Here is a 16,364-nt window from a genome sequence, read left to right on the forward strand (position 1 = left end):
CGTTGCTGGGCCAACACCGCCATTGTTGATCGGAACCATGGGCTGCATAGTAGATAGATCGGGATAGCCATGGTCTGCTGGATCCAGCTTCGAGCTATCTATCTATCTATCGATCATCTATCGATCCATCTCATCCCCTCCATCCTTGGTTCAAATCTTGAATTGAAATACCCTGTGTTTCTCTTCATTCTCGCTGCTTGCTTGTTTTCTTCTCGGACTCCACGTCTAGAGGACAATCGCGCGACAAAGCTTCAGCTTTTACGCCTTTCTTTGAAGCCTTTGCGACTGTTGCTGTGATCGCAAGTCTTTACAAGAGCTAGCGCACAGGAAGCTCGAGACTTTCCTTTCTTTCTCTTCTTCTTTAGCTCGGTTTGTGATCTTTGTTCAATAGGACACCAGCTGACACTGTTACAGGGTGGTTGCTTCCCATCTGCTGGGCCCGGCCAAACGGCTAGCGCTCCTCGAGGTTCGTACAGCACGTTTTCGTACATTTGGCGCAACGTTCCTGCAGGAGGCTTACAGGTCGAATTGATAGATCCAGACGCAAGATCTGCCAACTGTCGGTCGACCCATCCGCCACGAGTGAACTTCAGAGATCTCCGCCCGACATGTTAGCCAATCCACATAGCAATCTGCACGAGCGCTATCGACAACATCGTCGGCAGATCTCAACTCCCAATGCGCTGGAAGCCGCCAAAGTTCCTACCCTTCCAGCACAGGCATTGCAGCGAATCAATGCGCATCGCCGTGGACAGAGTCTCGACCAACGACCTTTGCACGTCCAACGTTCTCGACCTATGCACGATGGGGCCGTTTCCATTACTAACGCAACAGCAACTCAGCAGCCCCAAATCCTTGCCGGGGGAGTGCAGCATCCCCGATTCTCGCAATCGGCGCATTTCCCCCAGCACTCCGCTCCCATGCCCGTGATGCCTGAATGCCCGTCTTTGACCTCGGAAGACTTGCAGGCATTGTCCCAATCTGCCAGCAATGCGAACCATTCGGGCATGGCTTACATGAATTCGAGCTTCATTCCCATGGGAAACCCGAGCTTGGGGATTCGATCAATGGACAACAATCTCAATCTGATGCAACAGCAGCAACTGCAAAATGCTCACGTCTCATGCGTCAATAGCCTTGATGGCCAAATCCTCGACAACGGTGGCTGGAATTTCTACCAGCAAGGCCAGCTCGCTACGTCGCTCCGGTCTCAAGTCAACAACCTTTCGGCCGATGGGAGACGACAGTCTGTTCAGTCAGATATCACCCCCTCGCAACGACCGCATACCCCCAAGCAGGCAAATACGCGTAAGTGATCCATCCGGTCATACCGGTCGTTTTCTCCCAACCACTGACGACCGATCCAGACTACTTTCCCATAACGCCAGCGACAACCCCGTTCAAGAAACCAGCGGAACTTGCTCAGTATAGTACGGACATGCAGTCCACCCCCTCCAAGGAAACGGGCCGCTCTGCACCCGCATCAGCCCAGTCGGCATACATGCAACGAGCCAAGTCCCTCCAAGGAGTTGCGGGGTCTACCTTTTCCAACTCCAAAATCGAGATGCCCTCCCCCCCGAACACTGCTTCATTTGAAATTGACAGTTTTGATGCGTTTGGCAGTCAGCAGGGTTCCAGTTTCGAAATCTCCGAGTCAGAGAATTATTCGCAGAGTCACTATGCCCCGTCGTCAGCAACCTCGTCCTTTCAATCCTCCCCAGAGCTAGCCGCCATGCCAACCCCCGAGGACAATCATGAGAAGGCTCACAAATTGCCCATCTTCCCTGCCGCGTCCAATCGCGCAACCCACAGGAAGGCGCTGAGTACCAGCTCCAGTTCTTCCTTGACGAAACCCCGGCTTTCTCCAAGAGTGGCTTCGATTGATAGCCTTAATCTTGATGCTAGGGTTCATGCTTCTATCAAAGAGACCGGGATCACCATCGATGAGATCGCTTCCTACATCTCTGGCCCGGACCCGGAGGATGGAAAGTGGGTTTGTCTTCACCCCGGCTGCGAGCGGCGGTTCGGAAGAAAAGAGAATATCAAGTCACACGTCCAGACCCACCTTGGTGACCGTCAATATAAGTGTGATCATTGCAACAAGTGCTTCGTTCGCGGGCATGACCTGAAGCGTCACGCCAAGATTCACACTGGAGACAAACCTTATGAATGTCTTTGTGGCAACGTATTCGCTAGGCACGATGCTCTGACTCGGCACAGACAACGAGGAATGTGCATCGGCGGTTACAAGGGTATTGTGCGCAAGACAACAAAACGTGGTCGTCCAAAGAAACATCGACCAGAGTTGGAGGAGAGACAGGACAAGGCAGCCAAGACACGCCAGAGAGTCGCCGAGAAGTCATCCCTTGACTCCTCGGCCGGATGTGTTGATTCCCCCAACTCTCCGCCTTCCGAAATCCTTGAGAATGTGAGTCTTCACGGTGGATCGAGCCCGAAAGAGGATATGCCCGCGTTCAACCAACCCAACTTTTCCTTGCCTCCATCGGCGTTTACTTTCACGCCCCCTGCGTCTCCGCGACAGAGTTTTGGAAACCAGCCATCGCCCGCTCAGAGTCGCCGCTCACTCACACCCAGTAGCGAGGATGAAATGCTGCCTTTGTCGCCCTCCAAGCGCCCCCTCGAGAAGATTGTTGAAGAACCGAGCCTGCCTTTCATTTCGAATGCCGATCCATATACCGATATTGCTACCTCCACCGCCGAGCTGTCTTCTCCACATACGGCTCCCACCTTGGCTGATTCGTCTCAGGGCTCCGACCTCGATATCTTCATCAGCACGGACAGCTCCGCCAACTTCAAGCATGAATTTCCCGACCTGAGTGACCCCGACATGGCCGCTTTTCCCGACTATGTCAATGGGTCTACTTTCGAGCCCGGACTGGATCTGTTCTCGAGCAAGACATTCTCTGCCGCTACCTCGATGAACGACGACTTCTTTTCACTCCAATTCCAGGTTGATGATATGACCAAAGAATTCTTCATGGACTGCTAGCTTTGGCCTCAAACGACGCACGAGCGACGAGCCACACGAATAGAATGAACACCACACATACCATGACACGATGCAACGACTCTGGCTAATGACCGACGCGCAAATCAATTCTCATGACTCCGATTTCAACGACTGGAACTACACGTATGACAACGACCTTCAAATTTCCACGACACGACTTATGTACAATTTCAATGACAACTTCCACAGTATTCTTTCTTCGTTTGTGAATGACATCTGTGACAAAAATTTTCGGGGTTACATTCTTTGTTTTTGTCTTCATCTCGGTTCTTTCTCTTCTCGCACATGTACGACATTTCGGGTTCTGCAGTCAAGACTTGACCTTCCCAACAGGGTTCTGCAGTCGCCTCTCCTTTGACTCCTATCCTTCGTCCATGTTTTAGCGGTCCTCTAGCCTAATCCCGGCGTTCACTTTCTTCTTTTCGGGAACTGTTTTTGGCCCGCTGCATCCTTGTTAACAATTAATCCTCGGTCGTCTGCATGACCTGTACTTTATCTGAGCAATAGATTCCACTATTCACGCTGCGCACAATCAATGATCTTCGAGCCTTTGGCCTGCTATTAGATCCGCTCTCTTCTTGAAACTAAATAGAATTCCTAGAGAAAACTCAACTCTATCCAAAATCAAACTGGAGGTCTATCTATCTGATTTAAGAACCATACCAAAACAGGACAATACGACTCGCTCAGCGACGCTCCTTCCATGTAATAGCAAGGTCGATCGGATGTTCATCCTGGGAAGCAAAGATGGTGCTCTGCGTGCGGCCCTTTGGTGCCTTGTCTGCGAAAAAGGTCGTGTTTCCGCGATAGGAGAGCTTGCCATCCTGGACCTGTACCCAGTGATAATTTCGTCAGCGGACGCAGGTCAGTCGAGGGCACAATGGGACTTACGGAAAACTCCTCTGGAGCAGTGACGTGAGGGCCACAGCTAAAAGCGCCTCCCTCGAATGCGCAGATTCCCTTGCTAGATTGCAGGGTGAACGTGTCATCTGATAATTTGTTAGCAGGCTGTTCTCGCAGATACAAGCACCATCACTGCAATGTAGTTTTCCACCCTCCCTTCCTGGAACAACGTACCTGTAACCTTCTTCGCCTTGAAGGTTGCGCATGTGCCAGAGGCGAACCACTTCCCGCGGCTGATGATACAGCCTCTTCTTCCACCCAAAGATGACACTATCAGGTTGCCGCGTCCCTGGAACGGAATCCCGGTGCTTGTTGGTTGCGAGGGAGTGCCTGTTGTTCGGGAGGGTTCGCGGGGTTTCTTGGGTATGTAGTGGATGCCTGTGGCAGGGCAGTTGGACTTGAGGCCGTCTACGGTCATTATCCATTAGTATAACTGACGTCGCGTTGAGAAACGAGGGATCAAGGATTGGCAGACCTGGTCCAGAGGCAACGAAATCTCCCGTCTGCAGAGAACCTGCGATGTTGAAGTGGTACCAGACTTCATTCAGCGCACGGTTTCGACACCGGACGGTAACCGGGGCGCCGTGGGCTTTTGCTAGAGCATCCTCGATTTCGTCGAGCGTGTATGTCTCCGTATGTGAGGGTACGATGCCAGCATTGGCAAGGGTCTTGAGAATAAGAATCAGTCAGATCAAGTCAAAATAATGGTCAAAGGGGCTCCGGACTTGGTAAGTAGGCAATTTCTGGAAGATCTCCACCGTTTTGTTGAAGTAGTCTACGACTTCCTGCTGTGGATAGTAATCCGCATAGCAGGTGGTTTCCAGAGTGCTAATACATGTGCCATGCTTGTTCCACTCATGCTCCCAGAGATCTTCGTCGTCCCCTCGGAAATCTTTCCAAAAATCACTCATATACTCTAGTAGGTCAGCTCGGCCTGAGTCAACCAAGATCAGGGAGATGTTGCTGTATCTCCTCTTTGAGTCACAATATTGATCAAAGCCACCATCACAGAAGTCCGGCCTAGGGGGAGCCAGGTGATCAGTGTCCTATTCAGTAGGATGCATGTCTGCGACAATGAGAGCTTCGGTAGCACCGTGTAGAGCTCACCAGAGTCCATGAATAGTCCAGGAGTCGACTGGCCCGACCGCAGGGTCCGCATCCCAGAACTGCGTCTGGAGCATCTGCCCTCCGGGATAGTTGAAGCAGCAAGTGTTCTGGCCATGGTACTGGGCGCGACAGCTCAACTCCGGTTTAGAGCACTGAAATGAGTTTTGTGAAACTTCACGATCTGGCTCTGACACGGTCGAGAGCCCCAAAGAGCCCGTCAGAGCCTTCAAGATGTGTTGCGGTCCGGGTATACTCTGCAACATGCTTGTTGATATCGAGGCTCCGTTGGGGGCGGTACAAGTACTAGGAGTGAAGACGATGTGACGGTTGCTTCCACGCCCGCTGCAGAGCCGAGAATTGTTTTACGACAGGATAAAGTGTAACATGTACAAAGAGCCGATGAACTAAGTATATGAGAAGAAAAAGAAGATAGCTCTCAATGCAAGGCGTGGGAATGATGCTGGACGCACGTGAATGTCTCGTCATAACGTGACTAAGCTTAGTGTCACATGTGACCTGTTCAGCTGATGAGTGCCTGATTAGGCTATTAATCTTTCTGCAGAGAAGGATAACTATCTACTAGAGAGGACATTGCCAAGAGGCACTTCGAGAATCACGGGAGTAAAGGGGATGAGACTTGTTTAAGATGAGCGGGGGGGTATCATTGTTAAGTCTGAAAGTAGCTATCCTATGCAAGGACATGTGTGATCCAAGATCACGAAGGTTCAGAGCTTTGTTCAGCTTTGGCTTCAAGCTCATGAGCGCGTTCTTTCCAAAGCCTCAAAACTTCAAATCCTACCTCAACGGCAATGAGGAGGATGATAATCCATTCGAGCCGGAGGCCGTGTGTCTCGCTCAGCCTCTCTCGAAGCACGCTTGCTATTTCCTGTGCGTAATCCATTTTCTCATTCAAGAGCTTGATGCGAATACCCACATCTAGTGCCCTTCCTACCTGTTCGTAGTAGCCCTCTAGACCCAGCTCATGCCGGCTATCCCAGAATAAATCTGGCAATGAGTCTGTCAGTTCTGAATAGAGATTCAATTGGGCCCGCACACTCAGCAGTTGGCCGGTCTTGCGGAGGATGAAATCTCTTGTGAAGGGTAAGCGAGAGCCCTGCGATAGAAGTGTGGGTATTGTTCTGGTTGACTCGAAATAATTGGCCAGCAGAGACTCAAGCACTGCCAGTTTCGTACTTCGAGCCAACCCTGACGAAAATGCCACCTTAGTAAGGACCGTGTCTACAGACTGCCGGCCGAGCTTCGATTCCGAGTCATCGTTACCGGACTTGGTGCCAAGGATAATGGTATCTCCTTTAATGCTGCTGTTCTCCCGTTGGGGATCCTCAATGTATTCCAAATCCTCCGTCTCCAGATTCTCTATGTGGGCGCCTTCCGCCGCCGGGAGAAGGGTTCTAGTTGCCAGAAAAGAGGTAAAGCCCTCGGGCAAAGACCATGCCACCACAGTGCCGGAAGGGAAAACGAATACATCGCCAACTTCATCGGATGACAGATCGGTCGTGGTGGGATTACTCACGCGTCGAATCGAATCTATGGGAACTTGGACATGAACGACTTGAGGAAAAAGGCCTGTTTGAAACGGATCCGGCTCGAAACCTTTCTCTTGGAGGATATCTCTGACTTTGCGGATGTCGAATTGTTCTGCTACAGCATAGGCTGTTACTGCCTTTTAGTCCAATATCAGCGGCTGATGCTTGCTCGAGGGCGCAGTTGTTGAAACCTTAGTCTGGTAAATTCCTTGCTCTTTCAGTTGAGCTTTTGATAAGATCCCGTCTTTCGACCTTTGTGCCTCCACTGCCACTCTCCGTAACGATGTTGGTGCTGCCGGGTTTCTGACGCCTCTCCTGCGTTCCTTCTGCGTCTCCGATAACAACTCCTGCGATAAATCACCATTTCTGGACTGTTTCTGACTGAGAAAGGCATTGGACGAGAAGAAATCTTTGCGCCGAGGAAGACCAAGGGGATACGATGCGTGAAGATTATGGCTCTGCGGCTGTTTCAAGGGCCTAGCCACAGTGGGCCTTCTGCATATCGAACAGACGTAGGGCCTTGCGAACATGCTGTAGTATTGGTGCTGAGGATGCCAAAAGGCGCGGTCGAGCAGGAATCCATAAACCTTACTCTTGTACAACAATGTCTTAAAACGACGCAGCAAACAGGGTGTTGCAAAGAAAGTGTTTCGACCCATCCAACCGGCTTTCAATGGCGATTTGAGCTAGGTGCTTAGTCATCAGGTATCCCCAAGTTACCCCAGGTCCACCAACTGCTCGTCATGACATGAGTCCCCCACCTGTGGTGGTCTTTCAATTGCTCCAGGTACGGAAATAGGCGTTCGCCATGGACGCGCCTGGCGCGACTGAGCCTACAGAGGATGCCCATCAGGACAGCCTGGCACATGACCCTTCCGTGCAGCAAAGAACCAACGACCACAGCTTTCGGCCCGAACAACCTGCGGATGGAGACGAAGATGAGGATGATAAGGGTAGCGGAGAGGCAGACACTGAAGAAGAAGAGGAAGATGACGATGACGACGTAGAGGAGCCTCAGCTCAAATACCTGTATCTCACGAAAAATCTGGGCGCGGTGTACCGCAATGGCGACGCAACCAGCTCATTCCTTACCGCGGGCGATAAGATGGTATGGTTTCAAAAGCGTGCGATTCACTTGCCTTTGCTGAAATATTCTCTAGATTATCGGAACACACAATGGAAACATTGTAAGCTAACATGACTACTTGTTGTGAGGGTTCAGTACTGACATCTTGCAGCATGTGCTTTCCTTGCCTCTATTTCAGTCGCTTCGGATTTATCACGCACACTCAGCGAGCGTTACTTCGATTTCAATCTCTCCGTTCCCTCCTCCTTTACCGAGCATCAAAGCAGAGAACGTCACCAGAACGGCCACGGAAGATCAAGCTGTTCCTACTCGATCCTCGGCCAGCCTTCGTGGCCACAATAAATCAAGCCATCAAACAGCTCCACCCGCAACGCCCTCCAATTCCATTTACATCGCGACTTCCTCTATCGATGGTAATGTATGCGTTGCCTCTTTAGTTGATACTAAAGATGTCCTTCTACGGAACTTTGGGCGGCCTGTCCAAGCCGTTGCACTATCACCAGAATACAAAAGTGATCGAACATTCCTGTCTGGAGGGCGAGCGGGTGAACTGATTCTTACGACTGGTGGACGAGTGGGTGTGAGCACGAACTCGACGACAATGGGAGGCGCCGCAGCTGCGGCGTCCAGCTGGCTTGGATCGATCGGGTTGGGAACCAATACCGGCAGGGATACCATATTACACAGCGGGGAGGGTGCTATCAGCACGATTAAATGGTCGTTGTCGGGGAAATACGTCGTATGGGTCAATGAAGAGGGGATCAAGATTATGCGGTCGAACCTACATCTGGACTCAGCGGACTCTGAGCTTGCTTGGAAACGAATTAGCCACATCGACCGTCCGAACGGCCCTGGATGGGAAGAAATGGCCGGCGTCTGGAGAGCTCGAGCTGACTGGGTGGACGAAGATTCTCTGCGCTGGGAGGATAATGTGAAGTCCCAGCAGGAAGAACCTCATCTTGACGCTCCCGCCGCATCGGATGTAGTTGCGACGAAGGAGAATGTAGAGAGGCTCGTCGTGGGTTGGGGAGGGACTGTTTGGGTCATCAATGTGTATCCCGACCGGCCAAACAAAAACAATAAGGACCTGAAGATAGGATCTGTCCAAGTCTCCACGATGTGAGTTCGCGTTGCCATAATTATGAAACGATCGCTGACAAATTAACTCTAGCTTGCGGACTGACTGTATTATATCGGGCATTTCATTATATACACCAAACCTTATAGCTGTTCTTGCATATATTGAGGCCGAGGAAGAGAATGTTTCGGAAGAGCGGATGAAGCAGAGCGTTCTTCGTCCTCGCACACACCGCCGTCCCCGGGGCCTGGAACCCGAGCTTCGCATTATTGATATTGATACGAAAGAAGAGCTCAGCGCCGATACACTTACAGTAAGTCGCTATGAAAATCTCACTTCTTCAGACTACCACATGTGCGTCATACCGCCGTGGAAATCATCAGTGCCTGTGTCTCAACGTGGGGCTCTGGAAACACTTGGAAATGGCTTCTGGGACGCGACGATGTACCCCGCGAGGTTGTTCAGCTCTGGTGCAAGTATCCGGAGCACAACAAGTAGCGGTGACAAAGGTTCGATCAGAGCGCCAAGTATACTGGCCTCGAAACGGATGCCGAATGAAGAACCTGTGTCTAAAGAAGTACAGGACATTGCAGCAAGCGCTGGTCCCAAGATCTTCATCCACAGCCCTTACGACTGCGTGGTTGCGGCGAAAAGAGACCTTTCAGATCGTCTAGCTTGGTTAGATGCACATGAGAAATACGAAGAAGCGTGGAAGCTCCTGGAGGAGCATCCAGAGGCGGCGGGAACACAGGAAATTTCGGATAATATTCCAGGTATCTCAACAAGGTCCCAGAGCAGCTTGGGTGACTTCTTCGCCGATGATAGATCATCCATTACGACTACTGGTCGAGCTGTAGCTTCTGCCGCTGACCAAGAGAAGCGCCGAATTGGTGAGCTATGGATCAAACAATTGCTCGAGCAAGACGACTGGAGTCGAGCCGCTGAAGTTTGCGCGAAGGCAATACAGACCACTTCTGCATGGGAGCATTGGGCGTGGACTTTTGTGAAGAATAAGAAGTTTGACGAAATCTCTTCTGTTATTCCGACAGATTTTCATCCGCCCTTGTCGCCGGACATATATGAGGAAGTCCTGAGTCATTATGTCTCTCGAGATCGGCACAGATTCAGCGAACTCTTGGATTCCTGGCCTTTCACGCTGTTTGATGTTAATCGTGTAACGGCAGCTGTCGAAGAACAGTTGGATCCCAGGACGGTGCCACCTGAAACAGAGGACTGGCGGATCCTTACCAAATGCCTTGCCAAGCTCTATCTGGCCGGAGGTCATTATAACGAAGCATTGCACTGTTACATTCGACTACAGGATGCGGACACGGCCATGGCTTTGATCAAGGAGCACCGCTTGCTGGACGCTCTTTCAGATGATATCCCCGCATTTATCATGATTCGAGTTTCCAAGCAACAGATGAAAATGGCTCCAGTTTCCGAACTGGAAGAGATAACTGCCGAGCCAATCAAGCTTCTCGTCAGCGAAGCGTATACTGGAATTGTGCGCCCTGAGGTCGTGGTCACTCAGCTTAAAGATGCAAATCGGCTTCTTTTTCTTTATTTCTACCTCCGTGCTCTCTGGCGAGGAGAGTCGCTTCCGCACAGCGCTGCAAAGCCACGCAGAGGTCACGGTGCTGGAATTCGGGACGCAGCAAGCAAACTAGCAGCTGATGAGGGCAAGGCGCTAGTTGATAATTTCGCTGATACCGCCGTGGAACTTTTCGCCGACTACGACCGTCCATTGCTGATGGAGTTTTTGCAAGTTAGCACCGCGTACTCCTTTGACACAGCGGTTGCCGTCTGCGAGAGCCGCCACTTCACGTCGGAGCTCATCTATCTCCTATCTAAGATGGGACAGACGAAGAAGGCACTGAACTTGATTCTATCCGACTTGAAGGATGTCTCGCAGGCGATATCGTTTGCCAAGGCGCAAGATGATCCTGATCTCTGGGAAGATCTTCTCGACTACTCGATGGACAAGCCCCGTTTCATCCACGGGCTCCTTGTCGAGGCCGGCACGTCCATCGACCCAATCAAACTTGTCAGACGCATCCCAAGCGGACTTGAAATCGAAGGGCTGCGGGAAGGACTCACCCGCATGATTCGTGAACATGACCTGCAGGCGAGTATCAGCCAGGGTGCCGCCAAGGTCCTTCAAAGCGAAGTGGCTGTTGGCATGGACACTTTAAGAAAAGGACAACAACGAGGTATTAAATTTAATATCACCGAAGAGAAGACCGTCTCCGACATCGGCGACAAAGATGAAGTGAACAGCAACGCTGGTACAGAGAAAGGCTTGTCGCCATCAAGCCCGTCTACGTTTCAACCAGGGAGGTGTGCGGGATGCCATCTCCCTTTCTATCCCAATGGTAAGCTATTTCGTTCAAGCTATACGATAATGTTCTCGGTGCTGATCCATTATGTTCGCGTATAGAAAAGGAAATCCTCGTCGGCTTCGCATGTGGACATGTCTTCCACCTATCACACGTTCACTCTGATGATACTTCAACAGCCTCGGACGGAAACCAGTCCGGAATGCAGACCCCACGCCCACTGCCAGAGATCGGCATATCCACCCTGAATGAACTCCCGCTGTCCGCGTCTCGCACTGTCGGCGCCAAGGTGACCACCGCGCGGCTCTTGAGAGATCGGATTGGCAATGGCTGCCGCATCTGTTCCCTGGCCAAAGAAATTGAGGCGTTGGGTGAGTCCGAGATGTGATGGCATGTGCGCATTCATCGCAGTGGTCTAGACTTCGATTCATGGTCTACAAATTTCTCGTTGATCGCTTGTGACCTCCCTGTTCGTTCTCATTCTTGAATTTTTCCATTCTAGCGCAGAGCGGTCAGATCAGTTCTGAAATGGTGTCGCTTGTTCTTCATGCATCGTGCTCAAATACGCTCTTATTCTCAGCGCTTATGCTTGGTGGACAGTCGCTGGAGAGAGGGTCTATGACATTGGTCGGTCAGGTAACTCCTCTACAACTTCATGATGCGACTAGATGGGCGATTATATGTTTGGTCCTTAGAAGATACCCATGGTAACAATCACAATGCTAATATTATATTACTTGAGTGCGAGACTTGATCACATCATGCGGAAACCAGCCGCCTTGAGCTCCATTGGAAACTATTAAATCTGTTGAGTATCAATAAAAGTGAGCAGCATATAACTGCCGCATCCTCATAAAAAGGGTAAAACATGAACAACATGACCCACGTGAGCTTCTTGAAATCAGAATTAGAACATAGCCAGTCATACCAGTTGCTCTGGACGGGGATTCAATCAGAGTTTGCTTCGCGACTTTCTACTTCTAAAATAGCAATAAGACGGACAGATAGAACATGGCGTCCTACACGTTCATGAAACCTGTCATCACCAAGCTCCATACCAGCAAAGCAAAGTGTATTTTCCCTTGACCAGTGGCAGAATCCGAAAGAGGAGGAGCGAATGGTGGTTCACTGCTGCTGGGCACAGGAGTAGAAGCATCGCTGCTACTGGTCGAGCTGGTACGGTGAGGAGTCGTCTGCTCTACAGACGACGTAGTAGAAGATTCAGACGTGGAAACGCTAGTCTGAGACGTTGGCATCGAAGCGGTGGTAACCATGGTTGGAATTGCTGGGACCCAAATGGTGGTAGAAGGCTTTGAGAGAGTCGTGCTTGAAGATTTGCACACAGTCTCCGTGACAGTGACGGTGACAGTATCTGCATACGAAGGCGTGTCAGCACGTGGACAGATCACAAGTACAGAAGCAGTGGGCATGGTTAGGGCAGAGAGCTTACCGGCGCGAGGCAGATATTTCAGGGCCAGTGGAACGACCACTTCCTCGACTATAATGCTGTTAGCGTACGCAAGATTGGCAGTTAGGTAGTCAACATCAAATCTCACCGCTTGAATCCCTCAGTTTCAGATTGTCATCAATGACTTTGTGTTCTTCTATCAATCCTGCCGAAAGGTGTTAAGGAAACACACTTCAGTTGGCGTGACGAGTAGGGCTCAGAATTAGACACAACCTACCTTCTCCAGAGCTCAAAGTTGCGAGGTAACAAACAGCGAAGCAAAAGGCAACCTTGAAAGAAACCGTAGAAGCCATGTTGGTTGTTGTAGATGAGGGGATACAGAGCAGCAAGGAAACTAGATGCAGGAAGACAAGTTTGATGATTTGAGAGTTTACGAGCGGATGGCTGGACGAAGAACAAAATACGACGGTGGGAGAAAAAGACAGATAAAAAGGAGGGGCAAGTAGGACCAGGGAAAGGGGAGAGTTCGTTGCAAGGTTGTTTGATGCTCAAAAACAATGGTTACAGAAGGTGCGACAGTGACGACATTACCCAAATAGGAAAGTTGTATACAGTGTAGAATGAGGACCACCATCGATGGAAGCGTCCCACCAAACAGAACGTGCGAACAAAGAGAAAGATATTTTCCTGGTCGGACTTGAAGTACGATGGTTCTCCCCACAGTTACTCTCTGATCTGCGCAGCCTGTTGTGTCAAAGTTCAAGGACTCTGATATAGATATGATCCTCCTGTAGAGAATAACAAGCGGTAGCTTACTGCGTTTGTTCTTACGCGATTTCAATAACCACGTATTGTCAGCCTCCTGATCGACTGATTGATCTGATAAGCTGATTCGATCCTATCGATGACTATATAATGTACCATTGAGGTGCTCACGGAATTTTTATCCGCACGAGTATAAAACAACTATCATAACGGTTGGATATTAATAATATCCGACTCTTTAGGGACACTACTCGAGGATAGGTCTACTTCGGAATCATTAGTGCCATCAACCAATCTCAAGCAGTGCTGTGAGAGAGTCTCTAAACAGTTGATAGTCTCGTCATACTCACTTCGGATAACTCGTGCCCTGAACATGACTGTAAAGTTCAGCAAAACAGGATATTCCATCATATTTTAGTCCAGACTTAAGCTTCCATTTGCCACTTAACCTTGTCTAATATGGCAAAGACTGCAGGCGTTGATCAGATCTCCCAGCAGTCAGACGCTAGAAATAAGCATAATTGCCCTGCTCATCACCATGCTGTTTAGGAAAAGACTGGCACAGGCATTTTCGAGTAACTTGGACAGACCTTGGCATACTACCAACCGTCCACTAGTATACTACCGAACTTTAGGGGTAGCTAGCTTTCCTTGACCTGGTACAAGGTGCTGCAACGCCTATATAAGCAATTAGATCAAGCAGGTGTATATCTACAGATGTGTAACTGATGAGCAACGTTATCAAACTCTATTGAGTCTTATAGAGAACCCTAACCATCCATGTCCATGCTCCGATGAACTAACTATCTGGATAGTATAGCAACTGCCTAGGCATAAGGTAGTCTGCAACGGTATAGCCTCAAATTTTACTCTGTATGGAAATACGAACATGTTGTGCCTGAACGTCTTCTGTATGCCGTAATAAACAGTATTTTTGGACAAGTATTTTTATTTTCCCTCAGAATTGATTTTGCATGGCCCAGACTCTCCTGTTCAGTTGGCAAGCTCCACATCGGCACGACCCGCGTGGAGGTATCCATTCCCTTCAGAAAGTAAAGGAATGCTATGACATCATGCCAAGGCCCGAGGTACAGCTGGATCCAGACTAATGGAATGGCTGACGTCACCATTTTGGGGAGTTGGCGCAACTGGCGGCAGAATCTGCTTTTCCGATTCTGTACCGCAGTGTATGGTGGGTTTCGGCCTCATCTTTCCCTCACGAACATACCCTTTCTAAGAAATAAGCAAAATGGAAACCAACTGTATCAGATGATTGTAACAAGCAGAAAATATGAGGAGTCCTTCTGGTAATATAAAACAAAAACAAAAATAAGATATCACATCAACACGCAGGTCGCAAGGGGATGAAGACCCTAAAAGTCTACTGATTGGTTGAAGAAGATCCCATCGAAAGAGAACAGCTAAGGTCAAAGCCTAACACGAAGCACAACCGCTAGTCCAGCCATGCCTTACGCACTGCGGCACAATCTGGAACTCGGGAATCTGGATCATCCCTTCTTCAGCAAATAATATGGCATCTACATTTCCCACTAGTTCCCGGGACTGTGCGACGGTAATGTGCATACTAGAATTGTCACGCTCTTTGGATTTTGGTACACGCAGTTCAGTCGATATTTGAAAATCGACTCAATTGCCCACGAACAACAGTGATATGAGTCTGTCAGGATTACCGAGCCAGACATCCCAGCCATGAAGTAAACCCACATAGGCTGCAGGGAGCCGACAGCCGATGGGTATCATTGTACGGACTCCGCAGTATCAGGGCCCAAAATCATCAATAAATAATGTGATTGGGGCCCTTAAGAGTCTATCTACTACCTCATTGGGAAAGTGCCAAATACAACCCATAAACAGCGACACTTATTATCTAAGCGCCTATGGTCACAGGTCACAGTGGAGTAGCATAAGCGATCAACAACGGGGAGCAGAATCGACTGGAATGCCCGCCAAATCCCTTACGGCCAAGGCGATTTTGGTCGAGAACATGAGGGCTCCCCACGATAAAACACTGATTATTTACCTCATCTTTCACTGACAACAATTCAAATACGGAATTAAGACAACAGCAGCGGAAATACTCTCCTGACCTTGTACTTAGACTCTCTGGCCAAGTCTTATCTGCAGCTCCGTGTGTTGTTGAACTTTTCGCATTACTCTTATCTGTTCTGAAAGTGCCTTCTGTACTGTAAATAAACACTGAATACACTGAAGTTTCAGACTGCCGATCTTAGTGTATGCGGACTACAACCTGTAATTTAAATTTTTGTCTGGTTTCTAACTGGGGGTAAAGGGCCCGGCCACTCACAGTCCAAGGCCTATTAGTCTGTGCTTGAGTGGGACCTGAAATCTCATGGTCGCGCCACCCCCGAAGGGCCCCGAGTCAGTACGCAGTAGACTAGTACTCAGTAGTTGGCAGATAGGCATGTACACCAACTGACATGCTCTGTGTTAGTAGCTGATATTCTACTCACCGATACTTTATTATTTACCAGTGTCTCTAGTTCCAGAAACACCTGCCGATAGACCTGAGGTTTGAGGGACTTTATGGTATTGAGCATGCTTTTTTGATTACCACTCCGTCCGTACCTTTTTGACTCCATACTGCGCTTCACACTAGCGTCTAAGACTATGACGTAATTCCTATTCGCTGATTTCTCAGTCGCACCACGGCATTTCTCGTATAATTTCTTTTGAATATTATATCTCAATCAGCAAAGGTGATCGTGTATTATCTTCCTATGCCCTATGTAATAACATGAACCAGAAAGATTCATCTCCGACATCTTTCCATGTAAAAGAGCGGTTTGCGGGATTCATTTTGAATCAGACACAGCGTACCCTGGAAGCGGTTTCTGACTCTTCAACAGAATGAGGAGAGGACCGCTGACAGACCAGCCTTTGACCATGGCGACAATCTGTGTCAAAAACATATCAGAGTCAGAGTGAGAGGCAATGCTCATTCAAGTCTCGAAAAACCACATAATACTTTGCAAGATTAGGAAATAGAAGCAAGCAGAACACAGCAGAATGGCACAGGGTATCTATCTCGTATGCGTTGTTCCCCAACCATGTTCTTGA

General features: G+C 49.5%; 5 protein-coding genes across 5 annotated transcripts; 2 read left to right on the plus strand and 3 right to left on the minus strand.

Moving 5' to 3' along the window:
- Positions 1 to 608: 608 nt before the first annotated feature.
- On the plus strand, positions 609 to 3,010 carry ace2 (putative C2H2 transcription factor (Swi5); the record flags this gene model as incomplete). Its single annotated transcript, XM_033562577.2, has 2 exons — positions 609 to 1,308; positions 1,368 to 3,010. 2 exons carry the CDS (start codon positions 609 to 611, stop codon positions 3,008 to 3,010), a joined length of 2,343 nt encoding a protein of 780 aa, XP_033418468.2.
- Positions 3,011 to 3,717: 707 nt separating this feature from the next.
- On the minus strand, positions 3,718 to 5,304 carry ALT_1667 (T2 family ribonuclease; the record flags this gene model as incomplete). Its single annotated transcript, XM_033562576.1, has 6 exons — positions 3,718 to 3,861; positions 3,923 to 4,020; positions 4,109 to 4,342; positions 4,410 to 4,602; positions 4,660 to 4,954; positions 5,042 to 5,304. The coding sequence occupies 6 exons, from the start codon at positions 5,302 to 5,304 to the stop codon at positions 3,718 to 3,720; spliced, it is 1,227 nt and encodes a 408-aa protein (XP_033418467.1).
- Positions 5,305 to 5,756: 452 nt separating this feature from the next.
- On the minus strand, positions 5,757 to 7,118 carry ALT_1668 (RMD1 family protein; the record flags this gene model as incomplete). The annotated part of the gene is made up of 2 exons (XM_089599193.1): positions 5,757 to 6,721; positions 6,950 to 7,118. 2 exons carry the CDS (start codon positions 7,116 to 7,118, stop codon positions 5,757 to 5,759), a joined length of 1,134 nt encoding a protein of 377 aa, XP_089456339.1.
- A 278-nt stretch (positions 7,119 to 7,396) lies between these two features.
- Positions 7,397 to 11,480, plus strand: ALT_1669 (CLH domain-containing protein; the record flags this gene model as incomplete). Its single annotated transcript, XM_033562574.2, has 5 exons — positions 7,397 to 7,696; positions 7,749 to 7,775; positions 7,827 to 8,794; positions 8,847 to 11,128; positions 11,194 to 11,480. The coding sequence occupies 5 exons, from the start codon at positions 7,397 to 7,399 to the stop codon at positions 11,478 to 11,480; spliced, it is 3,864 nt and encodes a 1,287-aa protein (XP_033418465.2).
- A 631-nt stretch (positions 11,481 to 12,111) lies between these two features.
- Positions 12,112 to 12,853, minus strand: ALT_1670 (uncharacterized protein; the record flags this gene model as incomplete). The annotated part of the gene is made up of 4 exons (XM_089599194.1): positions 12,112 to 12,464; positions 12,543 to 12,590; positions 12,649 to 12,705; positions 12,778 to 12,853. 4 exons carry the CDS (start codon positions 12,851 to 12,853, stop codon positions 12,112 to 12,114), a joined length of 534 nt encoding a protein of 177 aa, XP_089456340.1.
- Between the last annotated feature and the right edge of the window lie 3,511 nt (positions 12,854 to 16,364).

This window comes from Aspergillus lentulus (genome assembly GCF_001445615.1).
Source record: "Aspergillus lentulus DNA, contig: Alt04, strain: IFM 54703, whole genome shotgun sequence".
NCBI lineage: Eukaryota > Fungi > Ascomycota > Eurotiomycetes > Eurotiales > Aspergillaceae > Aspergillus > Aspergillus lentulus.